Raw genomic sequence first — 18303 nt, forward strand, 5'->3', positions numbered from 1 at the left:
GAGATGATGCACATCTTTTGCAAGAATAGAAAGTAAAGGAATTGATTGTTCATTTCTATAAAAACCTCTACTCTGAATATGAATATTGGAGATGCCAATTGGCTAGACTTGCCTTATCTTAGTGAAACAAATTGTAGAATCAGATGGCTGGAAAGAGTATTCTCTAAAGATGAGATACTAGAGACCCAAAATGATATGGATGGAAAATTCAGTGGTTTGATTACAGGCTCTAAAGTTGGGGTTGATAGCAAAAGTGTTCATGATATTTTTCACCTTTTCACAGATGGCACCATTGTGTTTTGCTTCACCTGAATAGCTTGATTACCTTCAATGTGTTCTCATTTGCTTTGCAACCATGTCTGAACTCAAAGTGAATCTGCACAAAAGTGAATTGGTCCTGGTGAAACACATAGGGAATTTGACAGGTCTTGCTGGCATCCTAGGGTGCAAGGTTGGCTCATTGCCTAGGCAAACCTTTGGGTTCTACATTCAAAGCTAGCAAAATCTGCAACCCTAATTTGGAAAGGATGGAAAAAGTTGTACCCATCCAAAGGAGGAAGAGTGACCTTTATTAAAAATACGTTATCTTCCATTCCTACCAAAAGTTTCATTTTGTTAATTGGAGAGTGGTTTGCTCCCTTTTCATGAGGGAGGTTTAGGTATCAAAAAGCTTAGTACCTTAAACCAAGCTCTCCTAGGGAAGTGGCTCAAGTGATTTGGAGTGGACTACAACCACCTTTGGAAAAGAGTAAATTTCACTAAGTATGATGACCAACAGAACATATTCGGGGTTCATATGGGACCAGGAATCTAGAATATGCCGAAAACAACAACCCAACAGCAAAAAAGCCACCGAGAAACGCCAAGAACAGCCAAAACCGGTGGAGGATGGTTGGAAACCATCACTGATCTTCTGCCAAGAACAACAAAAACAGAGACCAACCTCAAAAATCTACCAAGCTGGGTTATGGGTCAGATCTGGATCTCGGGTCGCATCTTACTTCTAGGGATGGCAATTTAAATCCAACCCGCGGATACCTGGTCCGGCCCGACCCTAATGGGCCGGATTTTACCCGGCCTGATAAAGAATAGGGTCGGGTATGGGTTTTTTTTAAAAACCCGAAACAGGTCCGGGTTTTATCAAAAAAATCCGAAACCCAACCCGAAACCCGGCCCGGATAATACCCAATATGTAAGATTACTAACCCCCGCCCCCCTTATATATATATATATATATATATATATATATATATATATATATATATATATATATATATATCATTTTAAACCCTATTTCATTCCTAATACCCCAGCCGCCTCTCATTCCTATTTCATTTCACTTCTCTCTGTCGCCCTCACCCTAACCCTAACCCTCAATCTCTCTGTCACGCCTCACCCTCTCTCTCATACACTCACAGATCGGACCACCCTCACCCTCAATCTCTCTGTCACGCCTCACCCTCCACGGTTGTTGCCGTTTGTCACGGACGAGCACGAAATCCATAGATCAGACCACCCTCACCCTCGATGTGGTTTCCGTTTGTCACGAAGGAGCGCGAAATCCATAGATCGAACCACCCTCTCCCTTGTGGTTGTTGCCGTTTGTCACGGAGTAGCGTGAAATCCATAGATCGGACCACCCTCACCCTCATAGTGGTTGCCATTTGTCACGGAGGAGCACGAAATCCATAGATCGGAGCATGGGATTGTTAGATCGGAGAGAGATGTGGTCGTGTTGTTAGATCGGAGCACCACCGATGGAGCTTTAGTGGTCTGAGTTTTTTTTTTTTAGTTCATTTCCTCTCTCAGTAGTTTTTGTTTTTGGGTATTTGTTTGAGGATTCAATCTGTATAGAATGTAATGCATGTGTATATTTTGTGTTGGTTTAGTTGTGTTGCTATTTGTGATAAGAATGGTGATTTTTTTTTGTTTGTGTTTTGCTGGACGGGCCCCGCGGGGCCCACGGAGACCCGACGGGCCAGGTTTGGGGCTAAAAAAAAGACCCGTTTATTAAACGGGCCAGGTCCGGGTAACAGGAAAAGACCTGCGGGTCGGGTCCAGGAATCAAAAAACCCGGCCCGAACCCGACCCGTTGCCATTCCTACTTACTTCAGGTCGGATTTGCAACACCAACGACAGCCATGGCCACAACCACTGACGACAGTAATGAGGACAACAAGACAACCACCACCAACAATAGCAACCACTGACAACCACCCACAACAACAACAGCAACTATCAAGAACAACTAACAACAACAGCATCCACCAAGAACAACCAACAAACTTAGATCTAAAGGTTGCACAAGAAAACAACTACTGACAATTGAGAACGACAGTTGCATAAATCTGTTTGGTGGGTGAAACAAAATTATAGAAATTTGAAAGATCAAAAGCAATCGGCCACAGGAGAGTGGCTCTGAAACCATGCTAAATTACTAATTCTCCCAAAAGCTCAAGCTTCTAGAAATTGGTGAATTAAACCATTTAACAATAGTTTTAACACTCCTCACGTGTGGGCTAAACTCCCCCTTATTAAGGGGCCCAACACATGGGATTTGTAACCTTTTATATGGGAGGTAGAATAAAACCAAGAATCAAACTCAAGATTTCCAGCTCTAATACCAAGAAAAATTAATAATAGTCCCAAAATTCTTACTCTTTTTAGGATTTGGAGTTAGAAACAATAGACTTTTTCTTAAGTTTCTATATGAGAATTTTCTTTCCTTGCCAAGTAATTAGCAACCATGCGGTTGCCTTAAAAGAAAGGTGTGTATGAGGTTTGCACATGCTACAATACCCTCAAGGATTCTACCAAGATGTACTTTCCCATGGAACGGTATTCAGATGGCTAAGGACCCTCGAAAGGTGGCATTCTTTAAGTGGACTGCAACCCTTGAGAAAATCTTAGCAATTGACAACCTTCAAAAAAAAAGGCACATATTGATAACTGACCTATGTTGTCTGTGTAAAAGCATTAGGGAATCTATTGATCACTTGCCTCTTCATTGTTCTTTGGCAACATATATGGACTTTTGTCTTTGGGCTAGCTTGGGTGATGTTCCATAAAAAGGAGGGTTTTTTATGGAATTAAGTGTTTTACTCTTGTCATCAAAGAGCATATTTTGCACTCTTTGTTTGATTGGATGCTTGCTCTAGGCAGGATCCCTTGGACGTATTTTGTAGATTTTGTTGATCTCAGATCTCTTTTCTTTGTGAAGTGTATTCATCAAAAAGGGTCTACTCACATCTATTTATGTGGCATTCTCTTTTCCTTTTCTCATAAATTTTTTACTTAAAAAAATAAATAAAAAAATAAACCCACAACATTCTATCCTCATCTAGGATTTGATGCAGACTGCATATAATAACTTTAACAACTGACCCATGGAATACATCTCCCAATCATGCTGTGATCAGAATAAAATAATATTCCAATGAAGTTCGCCAGTGTGTGACTCTAAATAATCAGCTACTAACCTCTTTTGTTCACTGCAATGTTAAAAAAAGTTAAATAAGCATCCTTTAGAATCATGACCACATCAAAGGTCATGCCAAAAGCATATTCTGGACCCTTAAAGTTTGAGTTTGTTTCATTTGGCCCTTTAAATTTCAAAATTTTCATCTTAACTCTTCACGTTTGATTCCATTTTCACATTGGTCAAACCTTCCATTTTTATTATCTAACCTTTAGGTGCCCTAATGTTTAATTATTTCGTGAAATAATATCTCTAAAATGTTGTTGAATGCAGGTTACGGGTTTGTTCTTAGCTCTAGAAGCTAGGAAAAAAAGTTGCATGTAGAAGGTTTACAAAAGAAAATGGTTAAGATGGGGCAGAAAGGTCACCGGGATGTCGGGAACTTAAAAATTTGACGAGTATCTAGAGTGGTGAGACTAGCTCAACTACAGGAAGACAGGTCATGTGGCTAATAAAATTGAAAAGTTGCAAAGGGATTTCCTATGGGGAGATAGCAAGATTCATTTGGTAGGATGGGACAAAGTTTGTGCGCCTATAGCCAATGGTGGCTTAGGGATAAGAAAACTCACTACCTTTAATAAGGCTTTATTGAGGAAATGGTTGTGGCGGTTTGGAAAGGAAGAGGGTCGGTTATGGAGGCGGGTAGTAGCTTCAAAATATGGGGAAGATTGGGAGGGATGGACCTCTAAGCTGGGTAGGGGAGCTCATGAGTGTGGTTTGTGGAGAAGTATCCGCATGGGTTGGGAGGATTTCAACAGAAATTGTCAGTTTGTGGTTGGGTTGGGGAATAGGGTGAGGTTTTGGCAGGATGGGTGGTATGGGGATCATCCTTTTCAATTGGCTTTTCCAAGGCTGTATGGCATTGCCATTGATAAGGAGGCTTCTGTTGAAACTTCTTTGCATAGGCAGTGGGCAAAAGATAGAAGATTTTGAAATATTCGTTTTAGCAGATTTTTTAATGATTGGAAGATGGATGAAGGGCTGCAGTTTCTTCGTATATTGGGTGCTATAACCCCTCCTATGGATGTTGGAGACTGGATGAGATGGAAATTGAAGCCTAATAGGGCTTTTGACATCCGGTCGTACTATTACAAATTAAGAAATTCTCCTTCAACTACCTTTCCTTGGAAAGCTATTTGGAGAGTAAAGGCCCCTAGGCGAGTTTCTTTCTTTGTTTGGTGTGTAGCTTGGAATAAGATCCTAACGGGAGACAGTCTGAGATTGAGGAGATTGGATTTTGTGGATTGGTGTATTATGTGCCGTCATTGTGGAGAGACGGTAGATCAGTTACTTCTTCATTGTGAGGTGGCCTATCAGTTATGGAGCTTTGTTTTTATAACTTTTGGCTTGGCTTGGGTTATGCCTAGATCGATTCCAGACTTGCTTTTTAGATGGTGGAATTGTCTAGGGAAGCATTCGTCTCAGATCTGGAATTTAGTCTCGTTGTGCATCCTATGGTGTATTTGGAAGGAGCGGAATCGGAGGACTTTTGAGGATTTGGATAGCTCTAGTGATCAATTGCTTGCTTCTTTTAGTGGAACTCTTTTTGATTGGTCTCGGGCGTGGGGACTCACATCTAGTGATTCCCTCCCTTCTTTTCTTTGCTCCCTTTTCCTATTGTAATTTCTTTGTTGTTTGGTTTTCTCTCTTGTTTCTCTTTGTTTTCTTCTTCTTGTAATTTCTAGGTTGCTCTGTGTTTTTCAGGCATAGAGTAGCCTTTCGTATATATATCATTCTTACTTATCAAAAACAAAAAAAAAACAAAAAAAAGACAGGTTAATAAGGATCAGGCTGTTGTGGTATATCAATGAATCTGAAAATTCTTTCATGGAACATTAGGGGTTTGAATGAGCAGGAAAAAAGGCTTCGAGTTAGAAATTTGATAAGGAATTGAAGGGCAGATATCGTTTGTCTTTAGGAAACTAAACTGGAGCTTATAACTAGAGGAATTGTCCTCAGTCTATTGGATGGTCAAAATGTGGACTAGGTTTATTTAGGTTCTATGGTTGCTTCTGGAGGGGTGCTTGTGATATGGGATAGAAGGATGGTGGAAATTTTGGAGGAAGCAATGGGTCGTTTTTTGGTTTCTTGTAGGTTAAAAAATGTGGTTGATAAATTTGAATGGGCATTTACTAGAGTTTATGGGCTTGGGCCTAATTCTTACAGAGACAGAAGGTTGTTATGGGAGGAGCTATCTGGTTTGTGCAATTGGTGGAATGTGCCTTGGTGTGTGGGAGGTGATTTTAATATTGTGCGATTTCCCTCTAAACGCTCGGCCTGTGTCTCTTTTACTCAGGCTATGCATCATTTTTCTGATTTTATCTCTCAGCATAATTTGATTGATCTTCCTTTAGAATGTGGGAATTTCACTTTGTCTAATTCTTGTGACCTTGTTTCAAGGTCGAGGCCGGATAGATTTCTTGTGACAGCAAATTGGGGGGATTAGTTTCCTTCTATTTGTCAAAAGCAATAGTCTAGGTTATTATTGGACCATTTCCCAATTCTTCTAGAGGGAGGTTAGTTTCATAGAGGAAGAAGGCCTTTTAGGTTTGAGAATATATGGCTAAAGGACAAGGGTTTTGTAGAAAGGATACAATCCTGGTAGGAGTCTTAGCAATTTCATGGAGCTCTTAGTTTTGTTTTAGCAAGTAAATTGAAGGCTCTGAAGGTTGATCTCAATAGATGGAATGTGGAGGAGTTTAGTAATGTAGAAGAAAAGGGGAAGAAGTTGTGGAGTGATCTTCTAGTGACTGTTAAGGATAGTCATGCTCTTAAGGTGGAGGAAAATTTGGATAAGAAAAGAATTAGCGGAGAGTTGGAGAAAAAGAATTTGATGGAAGAAATTTTTTGGAGGAAGAAATCAAGATTTTTTTGCATTAAAAAATAGGAACACAAAATTCTTTCATCGTATGGCCAACTCTCACAAAAGGTTTAACTCCATTGATAAGCTTCTAGTGGATGGAGTGATGTCCTCTGACCAAGGATCCATTGTAGAGTGTATTACTCATTTTTATAGACAGCTTTACTCTAAAATAAGGGTCATCACCCTATTCTGGATGATATGGAATTTGGAAGAATTTCTGAGGAAGATGCTATGCAGTTGGATAGACCTTTGATGACAATAAGGTATTTGGGGTGGTTAGTGGGTTCAACAGTGATAAGTCACTAGATCCAGATGGTTTCTCCATGGCCTTTTTTCAATCTTGCTACAGCATCTTGAAATCAAATATTATGGTTTTCCTTCATAATTTCCATGAGCTAGCCGTGTTTGAAAGGAGTCTTAGTGCCTGTTTGGGAACAACTTATCTAGCTTTTTGCTGAAAGTGTGCTAAAGTATACTTGTACTTTGAAAAAAGTGAGAAAATGTGGAAAAAAACGAAGTTTTAAAAAACTATACATAAAATATAAAAACTAAAAACTAAAACTAATGCCAAACGCACTCTTAATCTTTTTTTTCCCTTCCCTCATTCCCAAGAAATCTGATGTTGTGGAAGTGAAGGATTTTCATCCTATTAGTTTGGTGGGAGGGATGTATAAGATTATATCTAAGGTTTTGGCTATTCAATTGCTTGAAGGGTGGCACATAGTATTCTTAGAACCAATGTTATGAATACCGTTCTGGACCCCGTTTCGGTTTGTCTAGTGGAACGGAATATTTCGGTACCAATCTATTTCGGCATACCGTTTCAAGGTGTTTCGGGGTTTCTAAAAAAGATTAACAATAATAGAAATTTATATTTTCTTATACAACATAAAATTATTGATCCAAATAAGTAAACCTCAAATAATACAAATCATTTAGTTATTACATAACAATTATTGTTTTAGAATATTAAAACATAAATATGTAATTAAATAATGAAAAACAACAACCAAAAACGGTACAATAATTGTGTGTGTGTGTGTATCTCACATTGGGGAGAGGCAAGACTCAATAAATATAAGTTTGAAATCAAACTCTTTTGTCAGCTTTTTGGAGTTTGTTAATTTCCAAAGCTTTGCCACGTGGGTGGGGTCAGCAAACTAAGTCTAAAAGGCAAACACAAAGATGAAACAAAGCAAAAACTAAAGTAAAAAACGATAGAAGAGGCAGATTGGCAGAGAATCTGAGACAAAGAAAAGAAGATGATAAGGAAGAAGAAGAAGAAGAAGGAGAGACCTCTGCGATGACTAGGTTTGTTTTTTAGGCGGTCGACGCTAGGTAATAACATGCTGTGCTAACAAGTTTGTCACTCTAGGGATTTTTCTTTTTTCTTTTTTTTTCTTCTAAAAACTGTACCGGCCAAAATTTACATTTTGGCCGAAATTGACTGAAATTTGCCGGAATGACCCGAAACCGGCCAAAATTGGACCCGAGATGGAACAGGTGGTATTACCGTTCCAGATTGCATCCCGGTACGAGATATTCCCACCATTCCAGCCAAAACACCTCAGATTTAATAGCAATGCTCAGAACACCTTTGTTAAAGGTAGGTAGAATTTGGCTTAAAAGTACGAATACTTCATTTGGGGTGCCGCACTCGTGTCAGACACACATCGGACACTTGACACTCCACAAATACTTCTGCATGGGTGTCCCAGTTGTGTCCTTTTTATATAATAAAATAAAATTTTAATACAAGACACAACCGGTTCACGAGAACAAGAGGAATCAAATACCATTTCACAAAATAAAGAAAACATTCATGCTCTAGATAATAATATTGCATTTTAAAATTAATAAATATCTTTATCCTTGATTCGTATTTTAATTTTTGAATATCCTTTAATAGTAATGAATTTGCTTTATTATCCATTATTACTCTTAATTTGATAAAATAAATAAATGATTAATAATATATAGAAATAAAATATTCATTATTTCTCTTAAATTGATATGTGTTTAATACTATATGAAAAATAAATGCTTAACCATATATAAAAATATATTTAATAATTAATTAATATAAGTATCCCGCCGCAACTATATCCTACTTTTTCAAAAATTGCAGTGTCATCGTACCTAGGGGTGTGCAAGCACCAAACTACACTAATCCTCTACCCCGAAACCGACTGAGCCACACCGCTCCACAAGCCGACCGACTGAACCAAAGTCGGTAATCGAAGAAGATAGCTAATTTCAACACCGGTGCAGTATTCCCATCGGAGATGGAAGGTGTATTCCGATGCTAACCAAACCGCACCGATATATATATATATATATAGAGAGAGAGAGAGAGAGAGAGAGAGAGAGAGAGAGTTGGAAAAACATTTATAGAGAGTTAGAAAGAACGAGACATACCAAATTTTGTAACAGAGAGCTGAGTGGTAGGCTAAGAAATAAGAATGGAATATGAGAGAGGAATAAGGACTGAGGCTAGGGTTTTGATATTCATGGGCGGGTTTGGGTTTTGTTTTTAGGACTATAAGCTTAGTTTTCTCTACTTAATTTGGGTTAGGCTTGGGCTTGACCATTGAAATCAAATTGCACAATTTTTCTCTACTTGATTTGGGCTGGGCTTGGGCTTCGGCCCTTGGGGTCATTAGTTCTTAAATATAGTAATCGGCTTGGGTGTCGACTAAAGTCTCTCTCTCACAAACAATTGAAATGAGAAAGCCCCTCTCCTCTCACAACGAACTCTCTAATGTGTCACTCTCTCTCTCTCTCTCTCTCACACCCTAACGATAGCCGCCATTTTGCCATCTCTCTATTGAAATCTGGTTGCCTTCTCCAATCTCCTTGAATCAGCTCTTTTTACTTGTGGGTAACTGGGTATTGATCAGATTGTCAAGGTACTAGCTAGCTCTTTTTGAACTTTTGATTTTCTCTTTGAGATTTGTGGATGTGAGCTTTCAATCTATGGTTGGGAACGCCTGGGCTTTGATTTGTGGGTATATGAGTTTCAATTTGTGGCTATGAAAGTGTGGGTTTCACTCTGTGAGTATGTGGGTTAGAAAAACCGATCAACTGAGCCAACCCAATGCCTAAAACTGTACCGATGGAGGTCAGAGAACAGACCTCCAGCGATGATGATCAAAGATGGAGAAGAGGTAACTGATCCCTAAAGTACAGTTGCAAATTGGCCCAATAACCGCACCGACCGAACCATGCACACCCCTATCTGTACCCATATCCATGCAAGTGCTTCCTAGGATTTTGGATTTTGTTTTAATTGCTTCTGAATGTATGGACAGTAGGATGAAGACAAGAGTGCCACGGGTTATTTGCAATTTGGATGTTGAAAAAACTTATGATCATGTGAATTGTAATTTTCTTATGTATTTGCTTAGGTGATGTGGCTTCTCAGAAAAATAGAGAAGGCGGATTATGTGGTGTATATCAACTGTCAAATTTTTTATTTTGATCAAAGGTACTCCGACTAATTTTTTTTGGAAGCACTAGGTGTGTTCGTCAAGGGGATCCATTATCTCTGCTCCTTTTTTATATTGTCAAGGTCATATGTCGGATGTGGCTGCTACTTTGGGGCAATTTTCAGGCTTCTCAGTAGATAATTCAGCCAGTACATTGCTAATGGTGTCTCATCTCTTATTTGCAAATAATACACTTTTTATTTGTGATGCCGACTCACATCATTTAGCTGCTTTGCCTGGGATTCTTGCAGCTAGGTTGCACAGACACTTTATTTGGGCTGTCATATCCGTGTTATACCTGTGTTGTAACAATTTTCTATCTACCGTATCATATTATACTTTTTCAAAAATTGCTCGTGTTGCCATACCGTACCCACACCCGTGTCCATGTCCATGCATCTTGCTAGATTTGAAGTGGTGTCAAGGTTAAAAATTAATTTGTTGAAGTCAGAATAGGTCCCAATTGGTAACATGCCTAATATGGAGGAATTAGTGGAGATTTTGGGTTGTCAACAGTCTTCACTTCCCTTGAAATACTTGGGCCTTCCGTTGGGTGCTATCTATAAAGAGGAGAAAATTTGGAACCCTATTTTGGAGAAGATGGAGCGACGTCTGGCTGGGTGGTAAAAGTTGTATTTATCTATGGGGGGCAAAGTAACTCTTATTAAGAGTACTCTATCCAGTTTGCGTACTTATTTCCTCTCTCCTTCCTATTCTAGTAAAGGTCGTTAATCGTCTAGGAAGCACCTACACGGAGTTGGGTGTGCGTATAGTGCGGCAACACAGAAATTTTTGAAAAAATAGGACATAGGTGCAGCGGGATACTTTTGTTAATTAATTATTATTTTTATTTTTATTTTTATGTTCTATATATTGCTAAGCATTTTTTTTTCCATATAATGGTAAATATATATTAATTTAAGAGCAATAGTAGATAATAAAGTGAATACATAACCATTACATGATAAATCAACAAAAGAAAAAAAGCAATCAATATTTTTTTTTTCAATCAATAGTAAAACTTATCCACAAAAAAAAAAAAAGCAATCAACATATTTTCTACTAATCAAAAAAAGAAATGAAATCAACATGTATTTTTTCAATCAAGAAATTAGCTCAATAGAACAACATATCAAAAGTAAGTGGGGAGTCCAAATGAGAATGATTAACAACTTATTACCAAAAATTTGTTGCAAATTGTTGCGAAAATATTGTGCTCATTAACAAAATTCTTTATATAATAAAACTTTTAAATTTTAATATTTTTTTATATAAAATATTTATGCACATACTTGGAAGTTTTGAAAAAAAATGGTGGTAGCTGATTGCAAAGTGTGGTTTATTAACCATACACATGGGCTGACGCAAGACTACCAAAACAAAACTGAAACAACAATAAAATAAAGGGATATGACCTAGGAATCAACACCTAGGCCTGGCTTGAAGTCAGCACCAAGCGGGGAAACCAACCAAATAAAGATCAAATGGTCATTTTTTCATTCATCAAAATATCAACTATCTCCTCAAGGAATTCAATAGGTTGCTTATAAAGGATTACTAAACCCTAGTTCTAATTGACTAGGAAACCCTAATTTCCTTATTACGAAAATAACCTTGCTTCCAAATTAAAATATTAATAGCCTAATAAACTACTAGGACCTAAGATATAAAAAATACAATTGACTTGCAAGCATAAATAATACTAAATAAAAATCTTCTTGCATCTCTTGTATCATTCTCCTCTGGTTAGAGAAAACTCGACCTCGAGTTTTAAAGCATTGAAGGATTAGGATGCTAAGTAACACTTGCTTCAAGTTTGGAATCACCTTAGGGAGCACAGGGAAAAGAAAAACCTTGAATTCCACCACATCAAACTCATTTGGAATAACAAAATCAATGTGTGAAATCAGTATAATCTCTTCTTGAACCTTACGAACCATAGGAAGCATTGCGGTTTTAACCTCTTCAACTTCACCAAGATGTAGATCTTCAAGGACTGTGGAAGGTTGATCAGAAGCACGTTCAACAACTTCAACTTTCACGTCATGTGCACCCTCAAGCTTGCTGGGTAGTTTTTGAGTGGGTGCCATTATCTTTTCTAGCTAGGCATTAATCCTAGTGATTATTTGCTCCCCCAATGTCCACGAAATAGGTGAAACATTCTGATTTGCCTTTCTTACAATAGCAAAAAGTGAACTGAGAAAATCCAAGGAAATGTCTTCACTTTCATCTATGACCAGATTCATAATTGTTTCCATGGCTGAAAGTACAGCAAGTGGATAGTTAGACCTAATTATCTTTAAAAAACTTTGAAACATCTCAACAACCAATGCATCACACTCAAGATCCAGCATCACCAAGCATAACTTGACCTTTGCAATGGTATCAAGAATTGAAACCACCTTCTTATAAGAGTGAGTAGACACACGAGGCATATTTTCAAATGCTGCCAAAATCAATTGAAATATTTCTTTCATTTGCTCATCCTTATATGGGGCATCTGGTGCTGTTATCCTTGTAATCTCAATGATGCAAGATAAAACTGAAACCTTCACATCCATTTCAGCATGTCGCAAAAGTGTATTAGTGATTAGTGCCTTCACTGAGGGTAAAAGTGCATCTTGCATTGATTTGGATGCTTCTTGCTCCACATATGCTAACAAATTTTCAACTTTATCAAGAAGAGTGAAGAGATCATCAATGGAGGAAGGAGGGTTAAGGAGTGCATTCCCAGCCTCCTTAATTTCCTTCTCAAAGTCTCTATCAAAGGCAGTCATTTTTAGCTCAGACTTGGAGTCACAAAACCCCGATATGAAAAATTTCTGCGAAGTTGAAGAACACTTGATGTGCATGGGTTGGCTTCTGGGTTTAATGGGTTAATATGACTGCCTATATGTTTTTTTTAAATTGAGCCAGGGTGGGTTTTGCAGTGGATGGGTATAGGACTAGGCTATTTGGTTAATTGGTTTTGATGGTTTTTTTTTTTTTTTGGAGGGGGGGGGGGGGCTAGTGGTGGGCACTCACTTAAAGGCTTGGGTTTAAAAATGACTTGGGTTGGTTGGTTTAATTGGACTGGGTCAAGTTGTTTTTAGTGGGAAAACACTGTGGGATTGCAAATTAAAAAAAAAATGATCAGGAAGAGTTTGAACAGAAAATAAGTTTAATTAAATAAAAGGCTAGTTATTGTTACCTATGATATGGAATCGCTAGTTTATGGAGGGATTGCGGAGGCATGGTGCTGGGTAATTGAGGGTAGTGGCGCAATATCAAGAAGAGGATGGTGGTGGGGGCTCGCTGTGGTGCGACCTGACAGACGTGGAATGAGCGTTGGCTTTCCAATGGGTGGTGGTGTACAAAGAAACTTCTTGAAAGAACCTGACCAAGTCTGGCCGTAGGGTTTGTTGGGTAACCTTCTGGTGGCAGAAAAAATTACAGTGAATGGAGGGTTTTTTTTTTCTTTTTTTGGGTGATATTTTCTGGTTCTGGATTGATTGCGACGATGCTTCAAACAAATTAGTGTTTGCTCTAATACCAAAATTGACGCAGGACCACCAGAACAAAACTGAAACAACAATAAAATAAAGGGATATGACCTAGGAATCAACACCTATGCCTGGCTTGGAGTCAACACCAAGCAGATAAACCACTAGGAGTCAGCACCTAGGGTAGACTTGGTGTCAGCACCAGACCAAATAAAGACCTAACGGCCATTTTTTCATTCATCAAAATATCAACTACCTCCTCAAGGAGAATAGGTTGCTTATAAAGGATTACTAAACCCTAATTCTAATTGGCTAGGAAACCTTTATTGCCTTATTACAAAAATAACCTTACTTCCAAATTAAAATATTAATAGCCTAATAAACTACTAGGACCTAAAACATAAAAAATACAATTGACTTGCAAACATAAATAATACTAAATAAAAATCTTCTTGCGTCTCCCGCATCATGGGCATGTTGGGATTGAAGCTACTTTTAGCATATCTGCAACACACTAAAGAGAGAGAAGGAGAGAAATTACTGGCTGTGAAAAAATAATAATAATAATCTTTTGGGACGTGCATTGCAACCATGTCCAAGCCACACGCCACGTCCTTGAAGCGTCCAACATGGCTGCGGCGACCAGATTGATGCTCCTAAGGTACGCCTGGTAAAATGGTCTAAAGTTTGTATGCCAGTGCATAATGGAGGTTTAGGCATCTAAGAAGATTTAATTTTGCTTGGCAAATGGTTATGGAGGTATGGACCGGAGAGAGAGGCCTTTAGAAGGATGGTCATTGAATTGAAATATGGGGACGGAGGGAGTGGTTGGTGTACAAAACCAATGTCAGGGACCTATGGTGTTAAAGTGTGGAAATCCATTCGAAGTGGTTGGTTGGCTTTTTCTAAATTTCTTCAGTTTGATGTGAGTGATGGTACTAGCGTAAAGTTCTGGAAGGATGTATGGTGTAGGGATTGTTCTCCTAAGGAAGAATTTCAAAAATTGTATAGCATTAGTCGGGCAAGGGAGTCTTCAGTGCTGGAAGTCACGCATTTCTCTGATGGGAGGCCTCATTGGGATTTTCTATTCCGTCATCTATCACAAGATTGGGAGGTAGACTCGTTGGCTCTATTTTTGGATGTGCTTTTTTCCACAAATGTGCAGCGTGTTGGTGCTAACAAACTATGCAAAAAGCCAACAATGAGCAAAGGTTTTGAGGTTCAAAATTTCTATCACTCTTTATCTCCTTCTATCCTCTATTTTCCTTGGAAAATGGTGTGGCAATCGAAGGCTCCTCCTAGAGTAGCATTCTTTTCTTAGACTGCTACCTTAGGTAAGATCTTAACTATAGTTAATCTTCGAAAGAGGCATATTGCAATGTTAGATTGGTGTTTTATCTACGAAAGGTGTGGGAAATTAGTGGATCACCTTCTTCTTCACTGTCCTATAACATATGAGTTGTGGTCTATGGTACTTTCTATTTTGCTTGTTTGGTATCCATTGGGTTATGCTGTATAAAGTTAGCGAGAAGTCAGCTTCTTGGCAAGGCAAGTTCGGTAGACATCAAAATACTGATTTATGGAGGTTTGTGCCGCAATGTTTGTTTTGGTGTTTATAGTGGAAGCAAAATACTAAATGCTTTAAGGATTGTGAACAGTCTATTCTAGAATTAAGTCTTTCTTTTTCCGTACTCTCCTTGATTAGAGTTTAGATTTGCCATCTTGTTCTTGTTTATCTCTCCCCGATCTTATTGATCATTGTAATTTGGGTTCTTGATTTGCACCGTCGTAGTACACTTCCAGTGTACTTGGTTGACTTTTTTTCTTAGTAAAATTTCTTACATTACTTATCAATATATATATATATATATATATATATATATATATATATATTGTAAACAATCAAATTACAAAGGGAAAATGGAAATGAACTGTGCAGGGATTATGAAACAGAATTAAACATGAGAGAGCAAGATTAAAATTTGAAACAGGCCAATAAAAACAACCCAAACCTTAAAGGCTGAAAGTACTCTAGTTAGGAAGAGAGAGAGAAAAGGAGGAAAAATAACCCTAAGGCCAATGCGCCTTATTACTTAAACACTGAATTTTATTAACTCTAACTTGTTTGAATACAATAAGAGACAATTACATAGTAGAACTAGGACTTTTACATTGACTAGAATAACCAAACAATTTTTTTTTTTTTTTAAACCATAGTTAACTACCATGGACATTTGTTCTTGGGCTTTGCCTTAACCTTAGGCTTCCAAAGGGGACGGATATTCTTCCTCTAACCATACTATGGTTGCACCATCAAATTGTACTACGTTGGGGGTGTCATCTAGCTCTATTACATGATTTTTTTAATCACACATATGTCCACTTGAATTCTTTAAGGAAACTTGCCATTTCGAGCTTTCCTTCCTTCTAATAAAATATCTAATCCATCAGCAGGGAAAAAAAAGGGGGGGGGGGGGGGGGGGGGTTTGAAAAAAAACCTTGGTTAAAAACCACAAATTTCTTTAATGCCCAAGACCCTAATTATAAAAAATTACAAATGACATTTCAATTTACCACATGAAAATTTTTCTCCTCACCAAAACCTCTCCAAAGAAAGTAAAAATAAATCTACCATCCAAATTAGTTTTCAATTGAACTCATTATTGATACTACTGCCCCTTTCTTTGAAAAACAAGTTAATGCCATCAGAATTGGTTATGATGATCCTTACTAAACTTGCTCATACTATGAAATTCTCCAAACAAGTCTTGCACGTGCATGACTATTCAAATTGTTTCACCATATCAATGCATAATATAGGCACTCACCCCACAGATAGGTTCTCTTGTTATCAAAGTCTCATCATACCATGCAAACATCTAAGAACATTTTTTTTTAAATGTAGAATTATATCAAAATAATCATGTTCAGTTCTCATTCTAAAACACTCCAAGGCTACCCTAGGCCAATTGCGAATGATGTTTTAATTTTCAGTTTTTTTATATAAAAAATAAAAACATTTATATCTGATAATTTCAATTTCCCATTATATCAAGTGATACTTATCATCTTGAAAGGAAATGACCACCACTCTCCCAAAAATTGCATTATTGCACCAACGACATAGCTTTGAGATGATCATTCGAGAATGCGCATTCGTGAAGAATGGAATTCCCAATGTTACAAATCACAATGTAAGCTAAAGAACAATCACAACGGGCAGAGAATATATATATATATATATATATATGTATGTATACACACACACACCGAGAAACCACACAATTGAGAACCATACAACAGCCCGAATTGAAAACATCAAAATCACAACTCAAATCATTTAATCAAACAGGTGGTGGGCAAGAATCATGTTTCACCTGAGAAGTGGCATGCTGAATATCCTCAGTCATAATGGGCAAATCCGATAAAACAAAGTCTCTAGAAGGGAACCGAGCCAGTGGCTTCCGACCCAAATCCATGACCACTTCAATCAACTGATGAAGCTCAGGGTGTTCGCTAACCCTCCGCCGCATTTCTTCGGGCAATAAAGCCAAAAGGCGGCCCAATTCGACATCAAAATCGTCGCCGTCGTCGTCATAGAATGAAGGAGGAGCCGACGAGTCAAAACTGGAAGAACCCAGAAGAGATTTTCGATACCCAGATGGATATTTGGTGAGAAAGTGGGGAAGAAATGGGCGTGTTCGTGGTGGGAATCGGTTTTGGTAGTAGTAAGAGCGGATTTTGGATTGGGTCCTGGGAAGTTGGAGTCGGTGTCCGTGTGGGAATGGAGTGGTTTGGGGAAGCACAGCAGAATAGAGCATCTGCTTTGGCGGGAAGATTGCCTTTAGGATTTGGATTTGGGGTTTCAATTATTCAAATGGAGATTTTCTGTGATGAATCATGAATGTCTCAATGGTGGGTTTGCGTTTTTTTATTTTGTTTTAGTGTTCTTATTTTGTAGCAAAACAAAATTTTATGTTTTTATTTTATTATAATATAATTTTTAGTGGTTCTATTTTATTTTATTATATATGTTCTTTTTAGTAGTCCTATTTTGTAGAAAAAATATATATATTTTTTTAGTTATAATTTTTATTTTAAAAATCTAATTTATAAGTTGAGAAAGTAATTTAAAAATTAACAGGGATGAATTTTTTTTTTTAATAGTCTTATTTTGTAGAAAAAACAGTGTTTTTTTAATTTTATATATATAATTTTTATTTTAAAAATCTAATTTATAAGTGGATAAAGTAATTTGAAAATTAACAGGAAAGTGTCCTATTTTTTAGGCAATATTTTAGTGGGAGTTAGAGTTATATTTTTACCAAATTATCCTGTAATTTTATTTCTACTTAAACATAGTGGCATTTTTTAACTAAAAAAATGAGGAATCCAAATAGGAGAAACCCCTTAAATAATAGTATAAATTATATATTTGTAATTTATATTTTGTAGTCAGTTGAAATTTTTTTTTTTTTCTTTTAAGAAAAGACAAGAGTAGCGGGTTGACATTAAAAATGTATAGTTTTGAATTCCTTTCCATGAATGATGAAATTTTTCATTTCGATTAGTTTAATTATTACAAATTATTCATCTATTCTATCATGTTCTAATCTTGGTTTATTTTGCTTCATTCTATCTATTCTGGTATATTTCACTAAATTCCAACCAATCTGGTAATTTAGTGATAATCCTCAAATTGTATGTTGAAGTAGGCTGATATAAAAATGTTCTATTTTCAATAAACAAACCGAAATGAGATTCGAAATGGAAAGAGAGGGAAAAATGAAACAATTTCTATTGGAGTATAGAGAATTGAATATCATAGATGAAGCATAAATTTTAACAAAAAGAAATAATATTTAAAAAAAGAAAAAAGAAAAAGGAAATTACTTTATCTTAGATATATGACGATACATAGTTAAGTAAATTTGTAATCTATTTTTTAAGAGATAGAGATGGATATTATTTAGTGTGTGACTTTTATAAAAA

The 18303-nt window shown here is 37.1% G+C and overlaps 1 protein-coding gene across 1 annotated transcript in view; it reads right to left on the minus strand.

The window, feature by feature from the left end:
* Positions 1-17245, minus strand: part of LOC142640969 (protein SEEDLING PLASTID DEVELOPMENT 1) — a 39395-nt gene extending 22150 nt beyond the window's left edge. The window contains exon 1 of the mRNA XM_075815313.1: positions 16689-17245. Coding sequence (XP_075671428.1) covers positions 16689-17132 — 444 coding nt within the window. The 5' untranslated portion in view covers positions 17133-17245. The remainder of the gene's footprint in view (positions 1-16688) is intronic.
* Positions 17246-18303: the final 1058 nt, after the last annotated feature.

The sequence above is a fragment of the Castanea sativa genome, chromosome 6 (genome assembly GCF_040712315.1).
Source record: "Castanea sativa cultivar Marrone di Chiusa Pesio chromosome 6, ASM4071231v1".
Taxonomy (NCBI): Eukaryota; Viridiplantae; Streptophyta; class Magnoliopsida; order Fagales; family Fagaceae; genus Castanea; species Castanea sativa.